Here is a 13,143-nt window from a genome sequence, read left to right as displayed (position 1 = left end):
AAGCATAAACATCCCAATCACTATAACAACCCTCTCCCTAATTACTAATTGTGGGAGCTCTGGCTTAGCAACCTCTGTTTTTGCAGAACTATTGCTCAAGCCCCCAGAGTGAACACATCAAGAGCCAAGAGCACCACCTGGTGGCTAATCCTCTGTCCAGCATGCTGCAGGCGGGTTTGCAATGCAGCTCCAGGCGGGTTTGAGATGCAACGCCAGGCAATCAGAATGGCAAGACCTGCCCACGCAAGCATCCTGACTATTTCTAGGAAGAAAAGCATCCTGATCACACACCATTTGCACAGTAATAAGCTCCCATTCTTTCCTGAATGGGAAAAAGTCCCAGACCCAGTAGTGATGAATCTATGTTGAATTTTCAAAACATCATAGCAAGATAAGACAGAAAAGTAGAAACTAGAATGTGGAAATCGGTTCACATTTTGTCTTTAAGTAAATGTATAGAAAGCAAGTCTTCCCAGACTCTCTTCTGAAGATCTACCTTAACTGCATTCAATACTGTCAATGAGAAATGAGTAAATAAGTAAATAAATGTCCTCTTTAAAATGAATGTGTAGCCTGGCCGGTATGGCTCAGTGATTGAGCGTCAACCTATGAGCCAGGAGGTCACGGTTCGATTCCTGGTCGGGGCACATGCCCAGGTTGTGGGCTCAATCCCCAGTGGGGGGCGTGCAGGAGGCAGCCGATCAATGATTTTCTCTCATCATTGATGTTTCTATCTCTCTCTCCCTCTCCCTTCTTCTCTGAAGTACATAAAAATATGTGTAAAAAAATAAATAAAACTGCCAACAAGAAAAAAATGCACAAATGCTGTATTTCCTTCCCATGAGAAACGTAATAACCAGTGTGCCTCATTCTAAGGTTCCCAGAAGCCTCTCCCTGGGAATTCAAAGTGTAACTCAGGAGAGTGATGTCAGCACAATGGCAGAGTGTAACTTAGTTCACCTGTTGAAGGCTGCACCACATGCCCGAGTTCTCTCAGCTTGTGAAAGACATCGCCAGAACGTTCTTGGAGTTGTGGAATATATGGCTTCTGTAGTCAAGCTGATTAGAATCCAAATCCTGGTTCTGCCACTGAGAAGAAACCTGGGCGCGACCCTCAGTCTCTGAGACCCTCAGCTCCCTCTGTAAAAGGGGTGCATGATGCTGACCTCAGGGTTACAGTGATGAGCAAACCAAGTCAGGTGATGCGGGCAAAGCGCCAGCCGCATTATCGGCTCATGGCAGGCGCTTCGAGTCTGCTCTCTTCTCCTGAAATACAATTTTAAGATTACAAAATGCCCCTTGGGTATTACTAAAGAAAAGAAATCTGAAATCAAATCAATATCAGATGTAGTATTTCTAGAAACTCAATCAAAAGGATATTTAACATCTAGTACCATTAACCTGCAGAGAGGCCTCGAAAACAGACCGAGGAAGAAAGTGTGAGGATCTCATCACAAATAAATCTAGAGACAGTTTCCTCTTTCCCTAGGCAGCAAATGTCCCATGGTCTTAATTAAACTTCCAAATTCATCTTGATTCTTCCTCCCATTCCTTCGAAATCTTTTCTGATGCAGGTCTTCAGGCTTTCTTCTCTCCCGTAATTACCAGCTGGAGTGTCTATCAAATATGCACACACACACATTCCCTCTGTCTCTCTATTCCTCTCTCTCTCTCTCTCTCTCTCTACCTTCCCACTTCTCTCTCTCTCTCTCTCTCTCTCTCTCTCCCTTCCTACTTTCCTCCTTTCTTTCCCCCAACCCCACCTCTTGCCCCCCAAATTGTTTGAGTCCTATTCTGAATATGGAACTGTGGGGTCATTGTCTGGCCGACCATGCGTAGACTTCTTACCTTTGCAGATCACTGGGTGGCTCTTAGTTACCTGTAGATTAAGTCCAAATTCCTTAGTTTGATCATCGAAGCCCTTCCCAATGGCTCCTCTTCTGCCAACCTCATTCACGTGGTGTTCTGGTTACTCTGGATACCGTACTGTCCCCTAAACACACTAGCCTTCCAGGGAACACCGCCTAGGAGTTGTACACACCGTTGCCTTTCATGCTGCGTGATCCTTGGAATGCCCTCTCCCCACACCCCTCCCACACCTGGCAATAGCCTCCTTATGTTGAGGATCCATCTTAAATGTCACCCTCACTCAGCCTGGGCTAATGACTCCCTCTTCCATGGCCCCAGCAGACAACAAGAATGGACCCTATCACCTGTTGTTTAATTGGTGAGTGTGAATCATCCCCCATAGAACCAAGTTTCATGGTCCTTTTATCTAGATCCATTGTTCCAGTGCCTTTGGTGCATTATTATTTTTTAAAATATATATATTCCTTCATTGATTTCAGAGAGGAAGGGAGAGGAGAGAGAGAGATAGAAACTTCAATGATGAGAGAGAATCATTGATCAGCTGCCTCCTGCATGCCCCCTACTGGGGATCAAGCCTGCAACCCAGGCATGTGCCCTTGACTGGAATCGAACCCTGGGACCCTCAAGTCCGCAGGCCGACGCTCTGTTCACTGAGCCAAACCGGCTAGGGCAGGACAAAAATTTTATATAAATTTTACTGTTGAAAACAGAAATTAAATCCAATATGATTAGATTCCATTGTGACTGACAGACAAAAAAATTCTCAAAAACAGGGTCTATTTCTCTTTTAAGTACCTGAAGTATGTTTGGTGCCCATAGTGTGAAGGATCCAGGCTTCTGCCACTCTGTTATGCCCCAGGCATACTTCTTTTCTAATCTGCACTTCAGGATCCGAATTGGTTGCTATACCTCCATCCATCACACCCACATTCAATCCAGCAAGAGGTAGGAAAGGGAAGGAAAAGGGCGCATTCCTTCAGTTCAAAACACTTCCCAGAAGCCATATGTTCTCTTTCCATGTCCTGGCCAGAAATGAGTAAACTGACAACACCTAGCAATAGGGGAGGTTGGGAAGGGCAGCGTCTTTACCTCAAGTTTCTCTTTGCAAAGAAAGCACGTACTCACGAAACGGACTCCCTGCAACTGTGATGACATTTGAACTTGTGCTCAAGGCAGATGAGTTAATGCAATGCACTTAGCATTCATTATTGTGACTCAAGCAATATTTTCATATGCATTATGGCTAAGACTTAGGCTCAACTCAGGCATGTGGGAGTATGTGATTGCCATCACTGCCTCTGAGATTGTCTCCGTCTACTGTGAGCAGGATTGCTCTGCCCAGCTTGGGCTGTTAGACACAGAGCCCCATTCCTCGTTAATGGTGTTAATGGAAAACAGTTCATAAGCAAGTTATGTAACTTAATTGTAGTCAAGAAATCATCTCAGTTATATTATTTAAAGAAGTCACATCTTAAATTTAAGGACCCAAACGGAGTCCTTCCCTAAGGAAGTGTCCCCTCCTCCCATAGTCTCATCTTAATGGTAGCACCGCCATCTTCCCACCTGTTCAACCAGGAGCCTGGACATCTCTCTATTTAGTCACCAAATTCTGTTGATTCTTCCTGTTTCAGTTCTTCCCTCTACCCCCTGCTCCTGGCCTTGGGTATTCCCCTGGAGAGATGGAGTCTCTGATGCGGTAAATTTGTGGGACTAGACCCTTGAGGGCATTAGTATCTCCTTTTACTCAGAAGCAGACAGTTCTTGGTGACATGGCCACAGCTTCTCACTTTCTTAAGCACAGCAGCTTCCCGAAGCCCCCGGGGCTGTAGCTCTGGCCTCCAAGTTCATTCTAGGGCACTGACCTTCAAAGGGTTTTGATTGCAACCCCCCAGTAAGAAATACATTTTATGCTGTGACCTAGAACATAAGGACACAAATATAAAATGGAAACATAATTTCCACAAAACAATACTTTCGCTGTTACCTGGAATCACTTGGATATTTTGTTTTCTACTCTATTCCATTTCTAAAATTGAAGTTGGGTGGCACCCACTAAGTGGATTTCACAATGCAGTGAGTCACAACTCATAGTTTGAGGAACCTTTTCCTAGGACTCACATCCTAGTTTGGAAATGTCAAGACCCAGCACAGTGCAGTGACTAAGAACTCACACTCTGGGACACACTGCCAGAATTAAAGTCCTTGTTCTAAGTGTGGCCTTGGGCAAGTTACCTAACTTTTCTATACCTCCGTTTCCTTGTCTTCAAAATGGGAGAATAACAGAACCTATGTTGTAGGTATGTTGTGAAGACTGATATATATTAGTGTCCTGGTGCACAAAATTTGTGCACAGAGCAGGGGAGGCGGTTTCCCCTCAGCCCAGCCTGCACCCTCTCCAATCAGGGACCCCTTGGAGGATGTCTGACTGCCGGTTTAGGACCCGGATCGGTCCTAAATTGGCAGTTGGACATCCCTCTCACAATCTGGGACCGCTGGCTCCTAACTGCTCACTTGCCTGCCTGCCTGATCACCCCTAACTCCTCTGCCTGCCTGCCTGATCACCCCTAACCCCTCTGCCTGCCTGCCTGATTGCCCCTAACTGCCTCTGCCTGCCTGCCTGATCGTCCCTAACTGCTCTCCCCTGCTGGCCCGATTTCTCCCCCAACTGTCTCTGTCTGTCTGATCACCCCGAACTGCCCTCCCCTGCTGGCCTAATCTCGCCCAGTCTCTGCCTCTCTTTGTTTTTCTCAGCAGTCCTCCAGGCCTCCCTGCCTCCCTGTCTCCCTCTCCCTCTTTCCCAGCTGGGAGGGGGCAGGGCCAGTGGGGGCCGCTCCACTCTCTGCCCGCCCTCCCTTCCATCCAGGCCTCTTCAGGCCCAGTCTGTTTCATTTCCTCATTCTGAGAGAGGCTCCGAGAGTGAGCTGGGAGGGAGGGAAAGAAAGGGAGAAAAGGCTGTGAGCTGGTGGGTGCTGTGTGTATCTGTGTGTGTGTGCAGTTGTGATTGAGTATGAGTATGAGTGCTGGCCCCGCCTTCCCCAGCCCCATCTCCACTGCCACAAGTCCCCACCCACCAGAGCCTGCTGCGCATGCAGCCTGGGCATTAGGTTGAGCCTCCGGTTGTTGTGGATGTGATGGACCCAGGGTTTTTATGTATTAGGATATCCTATATAATAAAAGGCCAATATGCAAATCAACTGAATGGTGGAATGACGGGTTTCTATGACACGCACTGACCACCAGGGGGCAGACGCTTAACACAGGAGCTGCCCCCTGGTGGTCAGTGTGCTCCCACAGGGGGGCCACCACTCAGCCAGAAGCCAGGCTCATGTCTGGCGAGCGCAGTGGCGGTGGCAGGAGCCTCTCCCGCCTCTGTGGCAGCACTAAGGATGTCTGACTGCTGGCTTGGGAGTGGGCCTACGCCATCAGTCGGACATCCCCTGAGGGCTCCTGGACTGTAAGAGGGCGCAGGCTGGACTGAGGGGACCCCCCGCCCCTCGAGTGCATGAATTTCATGCACTGGGCCTCTAAGATATATGTAATTTCCAGACAAGTGCCAGGCATCTAGTAAGTGCCCCTGAGGGCTCCTGGACTGCAAGAGGGTGCAGGCTGGACTGAGGGGACCCCCTGCCCCCCGAGTGCATGAATTTCATGCACTGGGCCTCTAATATATATATGTAATTTCCAGACAATTGCCAGGCATCTAATAAGTGTTTCCTAAGTGTCATCTGCCATTATTATTATTACCATCATTATTTTCAAAATCACCTTTGATCTCTCCTCCTGCTATCCCATCCTATAATGAAGCTAAGTTGCAGTACCACTGGTGGGTGCACAACAAGTACCAAACAGTTTATTCACAAAGCTGTACAAACTACACAGTGTGTGGGGCACGGAGGAGAGATGCCCTGGGACCCTGTCCACACAGGCTGCACCCCCGGCTCCTTTCTGCAGGAGTAGAGGAGGGAACGCCTTTACCCGCCATGGCTGGTGTTCTGACTGCTGGGTCTGCAATGAGTCCCTCTGCTTTTCACTAACAAACATTTTATTTCCTCACTTGCTCTTGGTGATCACCTAGAATCCCACACCCCCAAAGTGAGGAGGACTTCCTTCTTACTGTGCATCTTGGGGACCATATTAGAATGTCAGTCCATAGAAAGGAAGATTGGGTTTCTTTTCTCATCAATTCCATGCCCCAAATCCAGTAAGGGACCAGCCCACAAAAAGGAGGAGGAGGAGGAGGAGGGAGAGAGGATAAGGGGGAAGAGAAGCAGCAAACTTTTCAGTTATGCCAAAGGCTGGCATGTTTCAACCCACCTCAGCATCTCAGATGCTCTGATGGTCAAACTGAGGGACCAAAGGGGCATCTGCCACGTGGAGGGTGGGAACCAAATTCAAGAACATTCTACCCATCACCCAAAGGACTGATTCAGGAAATAAAGAACGGGAGACTTGGAATAAATGTTTCATTGGTCATGATGATCAAAAGATGATGGTTAACACACACACACTCAGACCTCATCCCACCTGTTGCAGGGCTGAAGCAACACCTCTGGGACCCCCCACCCCCTTGCAGGTGGCCACACCCTGCAGTCGCTGCCCCACTCAGGACTCTGCCCTTCCCTCAGACTTCTGCTCTGTTTTCAACTTCTCAACATGGTGCCTGGACTTGACCTGAGTCTGCGGTGGGCAGGGTTGCAATGTCCATGAATCTTCTCCATCTCCTTTCCCACCTCTCTCCTCTCCCCTCTCCCACCCCATCATTGTTCCCCAGAAACAAATAGGATGGCTTCACTGATCAATTCTTTACATGTACAAACACCAAAAGCAGAGGGAACACCCCTGGTCGCCCCCCTCCCCCCAAACCCCAGTGCTGCGAGAGCAGCCAGCGGCGGGCGAGGCTGCCTCGGGAACGCGGAGCTGCTGGAGCTGTCCGGCTGTTCTGGAAACTTCTTTGGCCTCTGGGCTTTACCTGGAGGCCTCTTCCTTCAGCTCCTTGTTTTTCCGCACCTCTTCCGCGTGCTTGTCCTGGGAGGGAAGGATAGGGAAAGGACAGGTTACACCCGAGGGGATAAAGGGAGGGACAAGAGAACCCAAAGAATGGCCACCACCGGAAGTGAAGAGCAGGGTCTCAAGGAGTCCTGAGAAGGGACAGAAGGTGGCAGGTGAGACTGGCAGGAGGCAGGTGAGTGAGTCTGCTGGTGTGGCCCCAGGTGGTTCACTGACTGGGGCCAACCTCCCCGGAGACCCACCTCACAATGACCCCGGTGCCCACCAGCCTCTTCCTCCCTCACCTGGCCATCCTGGGGTTTGCACTGAGGATGCGACTTGACTTAATAGAAGCAGCCGCTCAGTGTAGCTGCTAAAGGAACGGGCAGAGCAGAGGGGCCTCATTGCAGGTGTCCCCTACACGCACCTTGACTGCCACTTTCATTTCTTGTCTGTCTCCTTAGGAGAGTTGTCTAACCCCCTGGGTGGAAGGTGAGGGCTCTTCAAGTCTAAATGGACTGAAGAATTCTTGGAAGTGCTGTCCAGCTCCAATAGGCGAGCTTTCTTACAGGTGTATTTAGAGGACCCTCTTTTGTTTCCCAGCATGATGAAGCCACAAGATGGACCCTGACTTCAGAGGCCTGTGAGCTGTGTGACCATGACCAGCTCGCTTCACTGATCAGGCCTGAGCTCTCTGGTCTTTAAAGAGAGAGGCACGCATGGGAAGCTCCTTTATCGCTAGAATTCTGCGATTTTAGTGTTTACCTCTAGGGCTTATCGTTACAACTCATTCATTGTGCACAGATCCGGGTCCTCTACTGGGGGACTTCCTTGTGGGCAGGGAGCATGCCCTGTTCGTTTTTGTATTTTCCAATCCCTCCTGTGGCACCTTGCTCATGGTGGGTGCTCAATAAATATTGTCACTGCCAGACCCTGGCATCCATCCAGATATCATCACACCCAGATATCAAGGAGCAACCTAGACCACGCCCACTAGGATATATCTTAAACTACCAATCTGCCCCTGCAGGGGCCCTAGAATTTTCCATGGTCCTGGGGATAGTATGGGGAGGCGTGCATCTAAGGCAGTGGTTCTCAACCTTGCTATGTTACCAGCATGACCTAGATAGAATGCTGAATTGCAGTCCTCAGGCACCATCCCTAGAGAAACAGCATGAGTAGATCTAAGATATGATCCACGTACCTGTAGTGTTAAACTTGGCACCAGGTGAGTCTGGTGCAGGTGGTCAATGACCATACACAAATACTGACACAGGCATTGTTGAAGGTGTCCCTGGGCGGAGCCAGGGCAGAAACCACACGCCCACCCCTTTCCTTCATTAGTGGGCAAGGTTGAATAGAGGTCAAGATCCCAGAGACGTGAGGCCCACTCGAATGTCTGCTCCAACATCTTGCTTCTTTGAGTCTTACCCGACCTCCAAAGCTATTACCCCGGAGTCTGGGTCTTCCTAATCTCTCAAAATCTACCTCCATGTCCAGGTGAGCTCCCTGGGCAGAACCCTAGGTTTCTGGACTCCATTTCCTTGGCCTCCAATGAACCCCTGTCTCTGACAAAAGGCCAGCAGGACAACTGGGTGCTGGTTTCCCTGCAATACACATTGAAAGAGCCACCTGGATGCATAGCCAAAGAACTGGGTTCCCGTCCAGCGTAGTGGCTGTGTGCCACTGGGCAAGTCACTTGACCTTCTCTGACACGGTTTCCTCTGACACAGGCATTGTTGAAGGCTTTGGTAAAACAAGGATAAGATCTGTCCTGCTTACCTCATGGACTGGTTGTGGAAAGAGGGGTATGATGAAATAAGAAGTGTCGGGCAGTCTTTCAAATACCATATCATGCTCTACGCCTCAATCATTTCTTCGCGGTTTGGCCCGAGAGCCATGCCTCATCCTATCCCAGTCCCAGATTTTTTTTTTTCCTGCAAGAGTTTGCTCCTAGCCATCCTTCAACAACTGGGGAAGTTTGAAATTAGACAAGAGCGCTTCCCTCCTATCTGGTACATAATGGAGGCCTTGCTGCCCCCAGAAATATAAGAGCAGAGGGGCAGCCACATGCTGGCCAACTGCAGGGCCGATGGGACATACAGATCCCCTGTGTAGAAACTAGATCTTTCTAGTAGCTGTTGTGAGGGACCTGAGACTCTAGGTGGACAGGCAGGAAGGAGTGGGGACCACGCTGCTCACCATGGGACGAGGCCACCGATCGGGTCCCGGGAGTCACCGCGCAGCAGGCGGCTCCTGGAAATAAAACACAGAGCTGGAGCGCTCCCAGGAGCTGCAGGAGAAACTGGGGCAGCCTTGAGACTCAGGAAACGAGGCCAACGTGTTCTTAGCAGAACGGGCTGTTATTCTGCTGACACGGAGACCAACCTCAGCTTCTCACGTTTCTCATATTTAGGTGACACCATTTGGTTTATTGACAAGAGGCAGCATATTGGAAAGACTCATGACTCCCTCGGTCCATATCAATAGAGTTGGGAAGAATCATGTTTCCTGCTTAACGGGCAGCTCAGGTCATCATGCCCCTGGCTTAGAGCCAAGAGCTCCAGTCAGCATCTCTCATTGAGTTGAATTGGTCCATTCAAGGATAAAGCCAGGCGTGTACAGCGGCTTGTTGATCCCTCCTCCCTTGCGTTCTCTAGATGCTAAGAGCTCGAATCTCCCTGAGACAATGAGAAAGTTCCGCTGTGTAGCTGTGCAGCACGTCCTCCAAGGAATTCCAAAGCTCCACTTATGTTTCTTGCCTATGACTTCCCAAACCATCCCTCGGAACTCGTTAAGGACCCAGCCTAGCGGAATATCCCCATTCCTGCCGGAGGCTGCCTGCTCCCGGAAATGACGGATAGGTCTATGACACTTGCCATGGACGGAAGACCGTGTCCTAGGAGTCTCCTCTCTGGTCAAGGCCGCTTACCTTCTCTTGCAGCCGTTCCAACATGGCAGCAAGGTGGGCCTCCCGGTTCTCCTTATTGGATTCCATCTTCTGGGCCAGTTTTTCTTTAGCCATCTTGATGAAGTTATTGTTCTCCTCGATGGCTTTTTGGATCACCTCCCGCTCGTGTTCCCGTTTCTCGGCGAGGTGCTTCAGGAGCTCAGCTTCCTGGTACTAGGGACGCACAAAGGGAGCAAGAGACTCTTGAAGGTGAGCACGCAGGGGATGTTTTTATCATCTGACTTAAAAGCTCCACACCCAGAACACATGCCTCCCTGAACCTGGTCCCCAGCCTACTTCCTAGATTCTCCACCATACCGTCAGTTCTCTTTTCCTCATGGCCATCATTCATTCATTTGTTCATTCATTCATCCATCCACTCATTCAGGCATTCACAAATACTAAATGACCATATACTATGTGCCAGGCACTCATCTACCAACTTGGGAAAGAAAAAAGCCTAGTGGAGAGAACATACATAAATAACTCAAACCAAACCAGCAGGTGACATATGCCCTAAGAGGAATCCAAGGGAGGAGAAGACTATTTCCTGTTTGAAAGGTGAAGAAAAACTTACACAAAAATTGGCATCGGAGGTGGGCCGTGAGAATCAATAGGAAACAGCAGACACACCAGGGGCCTTCTCCCCCGCCCCAGTGAAGGAGCCCCCTTTTTTTACTTGTCTCGTCTTTTCCTAAATCCTTATTGTTTGTCCATGTCTTACTCTTGTTGCTGTGCATGTCCGGCCACCTCTTGGAGGCAGGTAATGCTGTGCCTGAGCCCCCTAACCAAACTGGAAGCTCCTAGAGACCAGGGACGTTTACTTCTTGTTTCTCTCCATGACGCCCCATTCTCTGCCCTGGGGATGGGAAGTGCTGTCTAAATGTTTGTAGGCCCTGACCAGTTTGGCTCAGTGGCTAGAGTGTCAGCCTGTGGACTGAAGAGTCCCAGGTTCGATTCCGGTCAAGGGCATGTACCTTGGTTGCGGGCACATCCCCAGTAGGGGGTGTGCAGGAGGCAGCTGATGGATGTTTCTCTCTCATGGATGTTTCTAACTCTCTATCCCTCTCCCTTCCTCTCTGAAAAAAAAAAATCAATAAAATAGATTTTAATAAATAAATAAATAAATAAATAAATAAATAAATATTTGTAGGTCGGTGGTGACCTGACCCCAGCTCAGAGCCACCACCGGTCTTCTCCAGCTCCTTCCCCCTCCTGCTGAGATGGAGGGGAGAAAGGGTAGCACTTACCTTCCTTCGCTCTTCAGCTGCTTCTAGTTTCTTCTGTATCTCTTCCAGCGATGGGTCTCTCCGCCTGGGGAGGGAGGCATTGAACTCGGGCACCCCATCAAAGGAGGGCGGCTTCAGGATGACTTCAAAGGACTGGCCGGAGGTGCATTTGTTCAGCTCGATGACTTCCATGTCGGAGATCACACACCAGTTCAGGTCCACCGTGTCAGCTGCAGAGAGAAGAGGGGCTGCTCACCCCCTGAAGATGGCGTGGGCCCCCGTAAAGCACACACACATGCACACATCCGTGGGAGACCTGGGTGCCCCAGGCAAACCAATGGCCAACGTTCTGGGTCTGTCCTCAACATGGCACCTATGTTCCATGGGCTCTGATGGGGCTAAGGAGAGGGTAGCCACAGTGAGGGCTCAGGCTCCAAGTTTAAGGTCCTAAGATATGTGATTTCTGACAATGGCTGTAGCAACGGTGTTTGCTTCTGCCACAAGGCTCCTCCCATAGTTGAGCTCTTGCTCAGATGGTCATCTATGGTGGCCAACAGTGTGCACTTACCCACCACCCACCACCCATCCACTTCTTCACTCCTCCTCCCACTACCAGTCTGATGGCTCAGCCTGTTGACACCTCTCCCCCTCTCCCTCCTACCCTGCTCTCTTCTTTCTCTCCAGTCAGCACTGTCTTTCCGCTGGCTTTGATCTTTTCTCCTACACTGTCTCCCACACCAGCCTAAACAACGGAAAAAAACATTCTCAGGTAACCCAGACACCCCCATCTCTCATTTTCAGACCAAACCCATCCCTTCCTTTAACCCCCAGGAAATTAAGAGGTGACTTGTGCTCTGACCACCCCCAGTCAGGATGTGGCCATTCAGTGCTCCCTGCCAGCACCCAGGGACACCTGTTCAGGGACCCACCAGCATGGCTATCACAGAGCCTCCTTGGGCAAAAGTCCTCTTCCCACCTCTGGGCTCTCCCCCAGCATTCCCTACCCTTCCCGGAGGAGGCTTGGTAACTATGGAGTCTAAGGATGTACACCTCTCTTGCCTCCTCTTCCAGGCTAGGTGTTCCCTGAGGGCATCATCTCTGCTTCACCTCTGCACCCTCCACAGCATCATTCAAGTGAATGAACAAAAGCTGAGCTCAAGAGCACTCTGCACAGGGCCTGCGTCAGACCTTCGCCTGCCGCCTACTACCCAGGCCCAGCCCCATGCCTGCCTTCACGTGGTGCTTAGACCCTCGGAGTCAGCTGTGGTGGTTCTATTGGTCCTGGGAAAGCAATGGTGACGTGGGGGGAGAGGTTCAGGAAACTGGGGTGGGGGTGCTGTACTATGGCTAGGAGCCACAGGAACCCTCCACCCATTACTTTCCTAGCGGTGGCCCTCACTTACCTTCATATTTATAGGATGACTTATTCAGGGGGTCGGCCAGGAAACAGGAGCAGAACAGAGACACCAGCGGGAGCTCCTTCATCTTTTCCTTGTAGGCTGTGGGAACACCCGCAGGTGAAGACGGCCGCCCTCCCCTGTCTCCGGGCCAGCATCTGTGGGAGTCTGGGTGCCCCAGCAGCCGGGGGCACCGGGCTCTGCAGAGGCACCCAGACGCACCCCTTGGCTGGGGACCCAGCACCCTTTGCCCCAAGCGGCCCTGTTTAGGACTCCTGTGTGTGATTGGACCCGATTCTGCCCACCTGCTAGAACCCGAGCCTTCCAGAGCACGGAGATGACACCATCTTTTCCTTAGCACATGGTCCCCCTTCCTAGTGCCGAATGGAAAATGCTCTCAGGGAAAGATCCCACGCACCAGCCCCACCCAGCCAGGCATCCAGGACCACGCTCTCTAGCTCCCCACAGGCGCCCACGATTCTCCATTTCTTATGCTCCAGGCAGTGTTTTCCTGGAAACACGGGAGGTAAAGAAGTGGGAGAAAAAGCTCACCTTCCCTGACCTTCCCAGTACAGTAGTCACAGCCAGAGGGGCCGATGTCCATGACAGCCCAAGGGGCACCCCTACCACTGTCCAGTCTTTCTGTGTCTGGGAGGTTTTGAAAACCAGAATGTCACAAATCATAGCGCACCCCCACCCCCACCCTGGCATG

The 13,143-nt window shown here is 50.6% G+C and overlaps 1 protein-coding gene across 4 annotated transcripts in view; it reads right to left on the bottom strand.

The window, feature by feature from the left end:
• Positions 1-5,693: 5,693 nt before the first annotated feature.
• The window catches only part of STMN4 (stathmin-like 4), a 24,929-nt gene continuing 17,479 nt past the window's right edge, over positions 5,694-13,143 (bottom strand). The window contains exons 3-8 of one of the 4 annotated variants that reach the window (XM_005866654.2): positions 12,438-12,533; positions 11,696-11,776; positions 11,056-11,264; positions 9,788-9,979; positions 9,058-9,111; positions 5,694-6,894 (exon numbers count right to left, since the gene is read on the bottom strand). In XM_005866654.2, coding sequence (XP_005866716.1) covers positions 9,091-9,111; positions 9,788-9,979; positions 11,056-11,264; positions 11,696-11,776; positions 12,438-12,533 — 599 coding nt within the window. In that variant the 3' untranslated portion in view covers positions 5,694-6,894; positions 9,058-9,090. The remainder of the gene's footprint in view (positions 6,895-9,057; positions 9,112-9,787; positions 9,980-11,055; positions 11,265-11,695; positions 11,777-12,437; positions 12,534-13,143) is intronic. The other 3 variants (XM_005866653.2, XM_005866656.2, XM_005866655.2) reach the window with 3 other exon arrangements.

Source organism: Myotis brandtii, unplaced genomic scaffold, assembly GCF_000412655.1.
Source record: "Myotis brandtii unplaced genomic scaffold, ASM41265v1 scaffold236, whole genome shotgun sequence".
Classification (NCBI taxonomy): domain Eukaryota; kingdom Metazoa; phylum Chordata; class Mammalia; order Chiroptera; family Vespertilionidae; genus Myotis; species Myotis brandtii.
Note: the sequence above shows the minus strand (reverse complement) of the source record. Positions and strands in the feature narration are given on the sequence as shown.